The 13,100-nt window shown below is 40.4% G+C and overlaps 1 protein-coding gene and 1 long non-coding RNA gene across 3 annotated transcripts in view; both read right to left on the bottom strand.

Moving 5' to 3' along the window:
- Positions 1–2,362: 2,362 nt before the first annotated feature.
- Positions 2,363–3,723, bottom strand: LOC148429731 (uncharacterized). The gene is made up of 3 exons (XR_015865653.1): positions 3,518–3,723; positions 2,831–2,911; positions 2,363–2,631 (listed from the first exon to the last, which is right to left on the bottom strand). It is a non-coding gene; the product is annotated as an uncharacterized LOC148429731 (long non-coding RNA).
- Positions 3,724–4,779: 1,056 nt separating this feature from the next.
- The window catches only part of nipbla (NIPBL cohesin loading factor a), a 48,968-nt gene continuing 40,647 nt past the window's right edge, over positions 4,780–13,100 (bottom strand). For both annotated transcript variants that reach the window (XM_088415729.1, XM_088415737.1), the window contains exons 35-48: positions 12,959–13,089; positions 12,734–12,874; positions 12,451–12,544; positions 12,208–12,362; positions 11,200–11,290; positions 10,418–10,591; positions 10,155–10,345; positions 9,959–10,066; positions 9,125–9,325; positions 8,897–9,043; positions 8,058–8,416; positions 7,802–7,976; positions 6,286–6,483; positions 4,780–5,685 (exon numbers count right to left, since the gene is read on the bottom strand). In XM_088415729.1, the coding sequence (XP_088271855.1) occupies positions 5,323–5,685; positions 6,286–6,483; positions 7,802–7,976; positions 8,058–8,416; positions 8,897–9,043; positions 9,125–9,325; positions 9,959–10,066; positions 10,155–10,345; positions 10,418–10,591; positions 11,200–11,290; positions 12,208–12,362; positions 12,451–12,544; positions 12,734–12,874; positions 12,959–13,089 (2,528 nt within the window). In that variant the 3' untranslated portion in view covers positions 4,780–5,322. The remainder of the gene's footprint in view (positions 5,686–6,285; positions 6,484–7,801; positions 7,977–8,057; positions 8,417–8,896; positions 9,044–9,124; positions 9,326–9,958; positions 10,067–10,154; positions 10,346–10,417; positions 10,592–11,199; positions 11,291–12,207; positions 12,363–12,450; positions 12,545–12,733; positions 12,875–12,958; positions 13,090–13,100) is intronic.

The following is a 13,100-nucleotide window of genomic DNA, read 5'->3' as shown; positions in this document are numbered from 1 at the left end:
CACACACGCATGCATACATGCACACAAACACGTACATACACGTACAAAATGCAGGGAGGGTGGAAGTTATCCGTCATTTTTTTCTGTTGCTCCCCAAGGAGGCCCTCACTGTCACCTCATTACATGTGTCTAAAACATTTCTAACACATATTTGGAACATCTTCCCCCACCCCCTTTCACACAGTTCCTGTTAAATGTAAAGTCAAGTTTAAAGGTCAGATTCAAAATGTAAGAAACAAAGGGAAAAAAAACAGTATTCCAGACAATAAAAGTAGTTAAATTCTGAAAGAAATGATAAACAGGAACCTAAAAAGCTTAGTTCTACAATATTCTTGCTTGTCTTACTTTTAGGGTTTTAGGTTTCTTGATTGAAAAAAGAAGACAACTTATCTACAATGCTCATCATGACAATTCTTTACAAATCACCCATGTTACTTTTCTGCGTGAAAAAAAGTTGAAAAACTACCTTGAAAAGGAGACATGTAAATCGCATGTACTGCAGTTTTGGATATCGCTAATGCTGTTATGACGGCATTTATTTGTCTCACTGTACTGTTACATATACACAACAAATTGATGGCTTACTAGTTTTTGAAATGACAAGTTAAGAAAAATAATGTTCAAGTGACTGTAAAAAGGGAAACAATTATTGCAAAACCTCAACATTTTCTATTGACAATTTCACTTGACAATTCAAAATTTAAGCAACGATCAAGTAAACCGGGGTCACATGAAAGCCTTCATCATGAAACCTGTGATGGAGTCTTCAATGAAAATAGCGTAAATACTTTTGAATCATGGGAGGAAGCTTTAACACTCAGAGAAAATCCACAAAAATCACTACGGGAAGGAACAGAGGAGATTCTAACCCAGTATCTCAGAACAGTAAGCCAGATGTGCTAACCACTAACGCATCGTGCTACCTGGCCCTGAAGTCACAGCTTCAAAAACTGAGTTGACGCAAAATTCTCCGATTGGCTTTGCAAAATGCTTGCGTGTGTGCTAACAAAGCTTTTTGTATGTGTTGGCAGACATATGTCAAACATTTGCCTTTATCTTCACTTTTATTGCAGACAAATGTGACATTTTAAAGAGGACAATTATGTTTTACTAGTAACAGTGTCGCTATTTTCCACTTGAATAAGAATAAAAAAATCCTCTTTGGATCTGAGGCAATAATGCTAAAAACAAATCTTTCATCCACCACCCCTGTTGCATTCACGCATATTGAATGAAGGCGTGGAGGGTAGCGGACCCAAATGCAAGAAGCCGAAAGCAAGGTGAACTCCATAAACAACAGTTTAATAGGAAGAAGGACCAGAAAGCAAGGTAACAGACAGAAAACAAAGTAACAACCAAAAACTCGGAAAGAAACTCAATACTAAAGGTGGAAATATAAGCCTAGGAAAACAAGGGAATATAACTCAAAGAAGACAACTAGCAAAAGTGACATTGAGACAACCACCGAAGACAAAGACATAAGGCATTAGACAACTAACACAAAGCAACTGGGAACTAAAATCAACTCACACTAACTAGGAAAACACGAAACAGAAGAACTAAAATCAGGGGAAGCTGACGATTGCTTGACACACGGGGGCACGTAAACATAGACAGACATAATCACTCTAACCACAACACTACAAGGAGGACAGACCTGAGGAGAACAGAAACATGAACTTAGAACAGGAACAAAACCCCACCAAAGCAGAAAGCCGAAAACCCACAACATAAAAAAAGTGTGCTGTGCTCACATATAGCTTTCACTTAAAAAAAAAAAAAAAAAAAGACTAACTTTTGGAAGAATACACCTTGTTTCGAGTGGGATTATGACTTTTTATCCTGACAATACATCTTTGTTCTTGAAAAATTATGACTCTTAGTCTCATAACACTAAAAACATAACCTGCATGAACACACGCACGCGCGCACACACAGACACACATTAAAAATGTAACAAAGCTTAGCAATTTGCAATTCCTAAGACTTTTATTTGTGTAAGTACATTGTAGTTTAGTTTAACCACCGTGAGGATTATGAGGAGGACTCTTGGAAAATGTAAGAGGCCCGAAATGTAAAAAACAAACAAAAAAAAAAACCCAAAACAAAACAAAAATGCTCACAAGGCCATCAATTAAAATATTAGTAACCAAAATGACTAAACATGATTAGTACACCTGATACAATCCAATGACTGAACATACTTAAAACCATGATACCATGATAGATCTGTGCATGTGGCGCAAGCAGCAGACGGTATTTTAAAAAAAAAAGAAACACATGTATTTTGAGGAATTTCATTTTTCACAATATTATAAAATAGAAAGTAATTAAAATGCTAGGGTAATAGATTGTAAATTAAATAACCCCACAAATGTAGTTTGAGAAATGTGATTGTTCTTAACATTATACAATAGAAACTAATTAAAATGCTGCCTTTGAATTCAGTACGTGATTCAGGGTGCTTACCTGTGCACGTGGACATTTGCCAAAGGCAAAGCGACCTCGTGCAGCTGTCTGATGCATTGCCTAACATGAACTTTGTCACGCACAGGCCGTGTATTCTTGAGTTTCTCAGGCCCATCAAAGCCATACATGGAGCTGCTCCGTGGCATACTGGCTCCACTTGCACTGCGCCCAACAACAACATCTTATACAATCATTCAACTACAGTATGGGCTGAATGAAACAGAGCAGGGTGTCCCAAAAGTCAGCATGTACTAGTGCTGCACAATATAAGCGTGAAAAACATTAAGGCTAAATAAACAGGTAAGGTAGAGGCTGTACGTTCCCCTTAGGTATTCAGCGATCATTTGCATTGTTTACATACCGATGACCAAAGAGGCTTGTCTGCCGCTCAGATGTCTGTGACAGTTTGCGAAAGCGTCGCTTCCCCATTGAAGTGTCTTCCCTGCCAATCAAACCAAAGCTGTTTTAAATGCATCCCCAAGTCAACTTGCAGCACAGCAATACAATTAAAATCACAATATTGTGTATTCGTGGTAGCTGAGATCTGTGCGGTGTAAGTGCACATCTACAGCACCAGGTGATGCTGCCGCGTTCTCGTTGTGTTTGTCCATTTTTTTGTTTGCCCTTGTTTGCTTATTTTTTCTAGCGTGTGTCTTTTTTTGCTATTTTTTTCTTGTGCGCTTCTCTCTTGCAAGGCGTTTTTTCTTTTTGTTTGCCTTTTACATTTTTTGCTTAGTTTTTTTTTTTTTTTTTAATTGTGTGTTGTGTTTTTAGTGATTCGCACTTGAGGGTCAACGTATAATCCAGTAGGAATCGAAATGTAAATACTGTAAAAACTGAATATAAACACGAGAAAGGCCCACATATTTAAAATAGCCGAGTTATGACGTCACACTGGGGTGAGCCACCTGGGTCTGGGTCTCGACCACGAACAGAATGGATTCGCGTCTTACCTTGCCATTTGCTTACGGAAATTGAGACACACACACACACACGCACGCACGCGTGAGGAATTGTTTTTGTTTTAAAAAAAAAATCCCATTCTTACTGATGTATTGTGCCAGTCGCTTCTCGGGGACTTAGTGGTTACAACTGCCCTTGTCCCACTGCCATTTTTGCCGTGGAAACAGGAATCAAGGTGAAGACGCTGTGGAGAAACCAACTCTCTTGTAAAGACTGCAATGGCAACGTAGAGCCACCAGCGCAGAGATGCGCGTCGCTGGGGCTCCGGGGAATATTCTGTGTCGCCCCAGTTAGACCCCTCCACGATTTTATCGATGAAACAGTTAAGTTTAGAGAAAAAAAAATCCTGAAGCGTCAGCTGCTTCACTTGTGGACCGGGGGTCAGTTGCTGAGCCGCACAGTGCATTATGGGTAAATTACATTTTTGGGGCTGATAATTCAGAAATAGCAAAGTCGTCTATTTACGAGTATTTGAAGTATTTTCGTTCATCCATTTTTTTGTACTCACATAGAAACACACCTTTAGAGAAATCCCTCACTCCCACAACACTGGTGAAACATTCATATACATTATGTAAACACACTACTAAAATCCTAGGATTTACAAGTCAAGTTACTAGCACACAATAAATATCATGCCAAACTGCTTATACACCTTTACTAAAATGCTTCAGTCAGCCGTGTGAGATCTCATCTGTCTGGGAATATTTTTTTTTAGGTGATACCCAAGAAAGCACACTCAGTTTAAGTCACGCTGTTTTCCATTTCATATCCATTGTCTTAAAGTATGTCTCTTGCAAAGAGTTACTGTAATACTGACCTAAACGAATTTTACAATTGATATATATAATCGGTGCAAGAATTGAGAATGTAAACTGTGGACGCTTACGTGTGTGAAGACACAATGCGCCCCATTTCCGGCTGCACTTTTTATGAATATTTGCTGCACTAGTTTTAAAAAACAAAAAAACATCATGATGACACTTTGACGAGACAAATGACAAAGAAGTAGAAAATTTATTGCAGTATTTGTTCCACCAAAAAAAGGTTATGAATCCCCCTTTTCCTCTTATTACTATGGTGACCTAAGGCAACAAAAAAATCTACATTTACAAAATATCTTTCTGCAATAGGCCACATATTTACTGCATGCGTAGTTTGAAATAGAATAAATTATATTCAGATGACGTTGCCATTGTACAGCATGGACAAATAAAAGCAAACAAAATTTAAAAAAAATAGTTCCTCTCCTTTTTTTCTTTCAAATATCTAAAAGGGAAAAACATTAGGTGCTAGTAGTATAATAAACTCCAAAAAACACTTTATTAAGAACATCAAAAAGACTAATTTCCAACATTCACTTTAAGTTTTATTCTTTTTTTTTGTTTGTTTTTTTTACAGTTTTATCTTCAGAGATATAAACATTGTTTAGTTTTTCCGTTTGTGTTAAACTATGATACAGTGGGAGTAGAAACGAGCGACTAGAATTGGCTGCACAACAGCGAAGGAGCTCCCACGACAATGTTGACCAAACATTTCCCCCTGCCGGTTTCTCCTGGTAAAAGGGTATAAACTGGAGCCTGTTATTTCCTTTCAATATGCCTTCTGGATTCTATATCTTCTCCGTACGTGTACACATACACACAAACATGAGCAGTCCCTCTCATATAATAATAATAATAGTAATAACAATAATAATAAGTCTTTTTGAAAGAATAAGTCATGTAAAAGTATGTAGTGTCTTGAATTTGTCTTTAAAAAAATCGAGGAAGAGAAAAGGTGAGAATCCAGTGAAGTTTGGCCGTGTTGACGGAGGCGGCAGGGGAGCGGCTAGGAAGAAGAATTTGAGAAACAAAAAATCCAAAACAAAAAACAAAAGCACAGGAGCCATTAGCTGGCTCCCCCATCCCGTGCCGCATACAACGAGCGTAAAGTCTGCACTACTTTGTTGCTGAGTTTGTGGTTGCTGGTCAAGGAAATCTTTTTGTAAATGACGTCCGACTCCTTGATAGTGTCCACCCAAGGCACCAGTTTGCGACCGTCGCGCTTTTTGGCCTCGGCCCAGGGTCCCGAGTAGGAGCCGGCCATCCAATGGATGGCGTAGCCGCTGGGAGTCTTGTGGACCACGCGGGCTATTTGCGGTCTGTCCTTGTACTTGGGGCAGCACAGGGCGATCACGTCCATCACGTCCACCGTCTCGCTCATTCGGCCCGGATCCGACGGGTCGCCCGTTCGTCTCGGCCTCCGAGAAGACTACGGAGACGGGGGGGGGGACAATGATGGCAGAATTGAGTGCATTTTACCATTAGTGAACTGATGTCCTGTAATATGTGTTGCAATCATGTCTACTGCCCAAGTTGGAGAGAGTGTATTCTTCTATATTCGTTCAATTTGATGAACCCCACTCCGGAGGAGAAACAGACGGTAAATAGTCATACAATTAACTGTATTGAAAAACACATTTATCTTCTTATAATTACAATAATTTAGTGAGACACTTCATCGTGAAACTCACTGTAATTTGTACTGACTACAGGTGGGTAGACCGCTATGTCCCTGAGTGAAATTGAAGAAATGCTTATAAGACATTCCTTTTATCCAATTCAAACAAAATGGATCACGTTGATTTTTGCTTGGAACGCCGAGGTTGCAAACGGCACAATCCGTGGAGGCTAAGTCCAACTTTCCACTTTCCTTGAACGCGGCATTAAACCTCTGAAACGCAGTCTGGGGAGACGAAATAATCACGTTTGCATTCGTGAGCCAGTAAAGCCACGGTGTTCGGTAAGTCGATAAAAATGCCGATTAAGGAATGCCCAAGACGGTGATACATTGTTTCTCCATCAGTCTCACCCCTGGAGTCCGCTCTTCACTGTCACTGTAGTCGTCATCCGTTTCCGGTCCTGTCTGATTGCGCGGACTGGGTCCCAAAGTCGGTCCCGAGCTTCCCAGCAGAGCATTTATGGCTTTGTTTCGGATGTTGGCGCTTGCAGATGCTTCTCCTTCCTCGTCCTCCTCGTCTGGGTCCAGATGTTCCATCAGAACCTTGAACTACATCCAGGACAAACATCAAAAGCCTTTTCTAGTCAACAAGTGGAGTCATGATTTTGTCTGAGTGGACATTTGGACGGAAGATCCAGTTTTAATAAAGTCGCTGTCCTTTTTTTTTTTAAGCAAGGCAGCTTTATTTATACAGTACTTTTACTAGAGGACGCAACTCACCGAGCTTCACATAATCCAAAGTTCACAACATTTAAAATCATTTACAAACAAAATAGTTTAAAAGCAAAAAGAAATATAGAAAAAGTGACTTAAGAAGATGACCAAATCAATGTACAAAGAACATTTTCACACAAGGTATTGGTATCGGGTTGATAGCGGTCTTATTTAATGGTACGGGGAATTTGTGAAGCATGCTGATACCAACCACCGATACATAAGGTTAAAAAAAAAAAAAAAGTCTGACATCATGTAAGTCTTCCTACACTGCGGCCAATTGACACTGGTGATTGTTCCTGTGCATCAGAAAGACATAATGGTCTTTTAAACTTATGCGTGATGGTGTTACTTGAAATTTAATGTGTCACGAGGACTAGTGGTATCGGTACTTGCGGAGTACTCAAGTGGCTCAAGTGACTAGCGTATTTTCCGCACTATAATGCGCACCCCCAATTAATGACGTATTTTAAAACTTTTTCCATATATAAGGCGCACCGGATTTTAAGGCGCACCCTTAATTAATGACATATTTTCAAAGTTTTTCAATCACAATATAGTTATGCTCAAAGTAATAACAATAATAACTCAAATAATAACTCTAAACTCTCAATAGCATAATAACTCAATGTCAATATGAGCAACTTTGTTCAACTGTAAACACACAAAAGAAACAGGTAAAGCTTACTTTATCAATTCATTCCCCATCTACAAATCCCAATCTCAATGTTGATCAATATATAAGGCGCACCTGATTATAAGGCGCATCACCAGCTTTTTCTTTTTTTTTTTAAAGGCTTTTAGATGCGCCTTATAGTGCGGAAAATAATGTACTCGTATTAGTACCAATCTGCAAAAAGTAGGATTATAAACAAAAGCGAATAATATTGCATCAAAGAATTCGAAAGCACCAATATACTGCGCCGGGTTACTGATAATTTTTTAGAATCAGTTTTAATGAATATATTTGTTTTTCTAATTATTTTTTCTATGTATTAATTTGTATATTTATTTGATTAATTGGGTCACCTGATATGTATGGAGATGTGCAGTTAAAATTTTTGTCAACTTTTGATTGCTCCTTTCATGTCCTACACAAAGTTGTTAAATTGCTCTAGAGTAAAACGTTAAGATAACGTGAATCGTAACTTACATCGAGGTACTGTTTGACAATACGCCTCTTGATATCTTCGGTCAGCGTGGCGCGTCCCATGTTGTTGGAGATGAAGTCGAGGGTTTGTCGCGGGTGGAAGTAAACGTTGACTTTTCGGTTCACCGCCTTGTCGTACACCTTAGCCGACTCCGTTGGCGAGTACTTTTGAATTTTGCTGTGGGACGCGCACATGCAGCGGAAAAGTTAGAATCAGTGCATGTGGAACATAAGAACACGTAGAAGTTTCAGTGCGTACCCGTCTGAGAATCCGTACTGGTTCTTCAAATGCTGTTTGAGCACCAGCAGCAACAGAATACCTTGAACAGAGTTGGCAAAGTCCAAGAGGCTACTGGGATTGTCTGGAAGGCGCCTCATGACCCTGTCCGTATCGTCCACGTTCAAATCGTCAAGGTCCGATTCCGACTCGGAGTTCTCAGAGTTTTCTCCTGGTTTCCTGGGCTTTTTGGGCCGCTGTACCACATCGTCATCTTCGCTGTTCTGACCCTCGTCACTCCCGGGAGAGTTGCAGTTCATTTTTTCCTCTTCGTTCTCTCTGTCTGAAGTGCTCTTCCACTCCTTCACCTTTTCCTTCCGCCTTGGCTCTTTTAAAAGAAGCTGAACAGAAGGTAAAAGCACATGATCACAATGTGACTGTTGAGTCATTAATAGTGGTTGTCATTCATTGATATCCACCGATTTTTTTTTTTTTTTCATGAAAAAACATGCGACAGATCAAACTGATGAATGAATGTTTTTGTTTTCCAAAAATAGTAAACCTAACAGAAAGGTAACCAATTTCCGATAACTCATTTTGGACATTGACCGTAGAAGCTTCTCTGGTCTGGCTACATTGCTGAATGAGATTATAGTGAGCAGGCGGACCACCTAACATATTGTAAGAACTGTTCTTTTCTTGTCCTATAGATATCAAGACACATTTCAGTTTTGCCATCACTGGTACCAAAGAAAAAGCAGAGCCAACGTGTTCTGTTGAATATTCTAGGCAGAGACATTTAGCTGGACTACACTGCCACAATTAGCGGTTCCGCTGTATGACTTCATTGATATCCACAATATTTGGCCCAGCTTGCTTACCTCAGTAAAGGTCTGAAGAAGATTGCTGCCAGAAACCGACAAGCAGATGTCTATGTGGTGCATGATGAACAGAGGCTCCTCCTGGCTCTGGTATGGAAAGTAGGCTAGGTTGTCCGCTATAAACAGCAACATGTTCACCTCCGTCCTCTGCAAAACGGGAAGCAGACAAGGTGACGCAAAACAACCTCACAGTTTTTGGACTGAAGCTTGCACTTGGCCAAGACTCACGGCGCTGTCATCAAAGAGTTTCAGCAGCGAGATTAGGAAGGCCCTCCTGTGTTGCCTGTTGGTGCGGATCATGGTGAAAAGGTGGGAGCAGAGCGCGGAGTTGGTCTCGTCCTGCCGGAAGCCTCGTATGATGGTCTTGCGAGACATCTCGATGGACTGCTGCAGGTTGAATGACATCTTCATCCCAGCCACGGCCTTCATCTGTACAGAATACAGCCAGAAGAAATGAAAACAATCAATCAGATTCAAACAGCAGGGCGAGTATCATCTTCACAGATGCAAAATTGTAGGTGGTTAAGTGGTGTCGTAAATTGCAACAATAAATCTCATGGAATAAAAGGAAAATAGGATGTATAAAAAGAGCCAAGACTCTCCACAAAAAACAGAGTACTTGATGCCTACTGCCCTTACTTTCATAGCTGTCTATACTAACCATTTCAAACTGTAATTTCACCCCAAATTCATTTTATAACATTGTCCTGAAAAATAAATCATTTACAGATGATTTGATTTCAATATGCTTGTGTAGAGATCGACTGGTATGTTTTTTCAGGGTTGATACCAATTACTGGGAGAGAAGGAGGCCGATAACCAATATTTAAAGTCAATATTCATCTCAAGGAACCAAGGAATAATTATTGCAGTAAAATTGCTTGGGATCTTTCAGTCAACAAATAAAAAAATTGAGTAAAATAACCAGTGGATATCAATGAATGAGAACAACTTTTAACGATTAACATTGTGATCATGTGCTCTTTCCTTCTCTTCAGCTTCTTCTGAGCATATGAGCCGATGAAAATCTAATACGTAGGAACGCATGTAATGCCAACTCACATGGATAAATCCTGTGTACTTCTTGTCAATTTCCACCAGTTGCTGATCGGCTTTGTTCCTCATGCTGGGCTCCGGATCGGTTCCCATGGCAATCAGGTACGGCACGCACTGATGTGCAAATCGGTTAAAAGTGTACTTCACTTCAGCCTTTGAATATTTGGGTGACAATGGGGACAAATTAGATGAAGCATCTTACCTGCACTGGATGGATGAGGCCCTGGTTCAGTGTGAGCGCAATGACGTTGAGAGCGAAGTGTCGTACATTGGACTGTGTGTGAAAGAAGGCTTCCAAAACCTGCTTCAGGTAAAGCTGCATAATGGAGCTACTCATCCCCGAAGAGATGTCTCCCATCTCCTTCAAATCCTCCTGTTTGGAAAGCTTTTTCCCTAAAAGACAAAAATGAATCAATCAAGCATTGATATAGTGCACAGTCAGTTTCCTTGGCTTGTGAAACGTACATTCGCGGTCAGCTTCCTGCATCCTTGTATCTTCTTCCTGTAGATACGTTTGGAGGTTTTTGAGGATGTGGATTTTGAGGTTGATGGATGAGGCACTGTCAGCCAGGATACCGTTGTACAAGGCCTTTACTTCAGGCACAAACATCTGGCTGGGATGCATGATCACGAGGAAGCCTGAACGATGCGAGAAACAATAGTTTGACATGACAAATTTAAAGCTCCTTGAACTTGAATGTCCTAAAAAAGTTCATTTTAGTTGTTCAATTAAAAAAGTGAAACTCACATTACATATTGAAGAAAAATAGAAAACCACTTTCAAAAATACAAATTTATGCCCGATGAAAATTTTTTTAGTTTTTTAAATAGTAAGATTTAAATTTGAGATTTTTTAATACCAAGTTACAAACAGTAATAAATAAAAATCACAATATTTTACATCACGTAACATGGATTCTCCTTTTAGAATTTTATTAGTAATCCACTTCAGATGACTACCTTTATTCAAACATACCTGCATTCTCAGTTAACAAGAATCATTCCTATTGCCATTTCTTGAATGTGGCACAGTCAATCAATACTAACACTAATGCAGTTGTAAAGTCGCAATTACATCAAATACTTGCAAGTAAGAGAGTTGTAAGCCATAAATGTAAAAGAGTCAGATGGAAAACAGGAAGCAGTGTGCTAAATAGTAATGCTTGCTTTTATATAACATAAAAACTGATGTGTTAGGATTGTTTCACACCGAGGAACCCAAGAAAAAGCTAATATTTTGCACTTACCTAACCCAATGATAGCTTTGGTCTTAACAGTCTCATCCTCATGCTTGGTGAAGTATAGAAGAAGCTCCAGAACCTTCTCCTTGATAATGACCTATGGTCCACAAAAACATGCATTTATACAATATCAACATATTGCATGTAACAAGATGCTTAAACAATGGCAGGACAAAAACCGGTACACCTACAGCAAGTGCAATTGATCAAATCAAAGGTGTTTCGACATGACAAATTGACAATCATTTTCTGTGGAGGAATTCTGAATCAGTTAGACCATCCATCCATTTTTTATCGACCAATTTATTTGAAGTTGGGTCGCAGGAGCAGCTCCTTTAGCAAAGGAAGCCCCTACTTTCCTCTCCCCAGCCAGATTGTCTAGGTCCTCTGGGAGGATCCCCAGGCACTCTTAGGCCAGCCCAGAGACATAGTCTCCTCAGCGTGTCCTGGGTCGTCCCGATGGGACATAGCAGGGACGGCTCAGCAGGGAGGTGTCCAAGATGCCCGAGCAATCTCAGCCGGCTTCTCTCAAGATGGAGAAGCGGCTCTATTCCGAATCCTTCCCGAATGACCGAGCTTCTCACCTATCGCTAAGGAAGAGGCCAGACATACTGCGGATGAAACCCATTTCGGCTCGAATCAGGGATTTTGTTCTTTCGGCCACGACAAATAGCTCATGACCATAGGTAAGGGCAGTGACGTGGCTCTTCCGGTAAATCGAGAGCTTCGCCTTCTGGCTCAGCTCATTCTTCACAATGACAGATCAGTATAGAGTCCGCATCACAGCAGACACTGCACCGATCAGCCTGTTGATCTCAATTAGCGATACTCTCAAATATCCTTCCCCCACATCAAACAATGTCACTCCGGTGCATGGTGAAAATACTGTAGCTCCACCAGAGAGTGTGATGAGGCTGTTTCTAGAGTTCTTGCTCTTTTGGGGATTTTTTTTTTGGGGGGGGGGGGGGGGGGGGGGGGGCATATTAAAAATAACTGGGAACTATTAAAAACTACCTTGGTGGACCCCTTGAACTCTTCCAAATCAAAATCAAAGTGCCGAGCCAGGGCACCCACAGTGAACAGCGATCGCAGTATTAAAGGCTTGCTTGCTATCAATGCTGTGCCGTTTGGATCCTCTTGATGCTGAATTTTCAGCTTATTAAGTGTCGCTGTTGGTAAAAAGAGAAATAGCAGCAATGGTGAGATAGGAAGAGAAGTAACGCAGAAACATTAGACATTGAGAAAGGTGTAACTTACTATAGAATTTGTTGAAGCAGGCCCAGACAAACTTGTAGTTGTGCGTCACTTTGTTGACAACAGCACCGAGACAGCTGATACAGTGCTGGACCACCTATAGAGAAGCAGAATAAAGTTCTAGTACACATATATCACAGAGTATAGGAGAGCAATGACTCCTAACCACTGTGCCATCAGTGATCAAATAATTAGTAGGTACAAAAATGGTTAATTTACTCCAACTAAAATTTGAGACAAAAGTTTGCGCGAAAAGGTACAAAAACATGAAGCGTGCTTAACGTACAGTCATGCCATATTTGAAGATGAGCTTCATGAGGTCCTCTTCTATCGTGGTTAGGAACGTCTCACTTGGGTGCTCCATCAAAGGCACAACCAACTCCAACATCTTCGCCACATTGCAAATGACCATGAAGTCATTTGCAGTCTGTGGAAAACACAAGAACCATTAGTTTTAATGACAAATTAAATTGACATCCAGAAAACCTGTTGAGATGAACAGAGAACTTACGTTACACTTGGTGGTTAGGTAAGGCTGCATGGTCATGGCATGTTTAACCATGAGTTGGGCCCTGATCTTACTGAACAGGTACAAGGTAGTGATGCAGGCCACTAAGCGAGTGGAGTTCACACCCTTGCTCTCTACATGAAAA

Source organism: Hippichthys cyanospilos, chromosome 1 (assembly GCF_059441005.1).
Source record: "Hippichthys cyanospilos isolate Australia breed blue-spotted pipefish chromosome 1, RoL_Hcya_1.0, whole genome shotgun sequence".
NCBI classification, from domain to species: Eukaryota; Metazoa; Chordata; class Actinopteri; order Syngnathiformes; family Syngnathidae; genus Hippichthys; species Hippichthys cyanospilos.
Note: the sequence above shows the minus strand (reverse complement) of the source record. Positions and strands in the feature narration are given on the sequence as shown.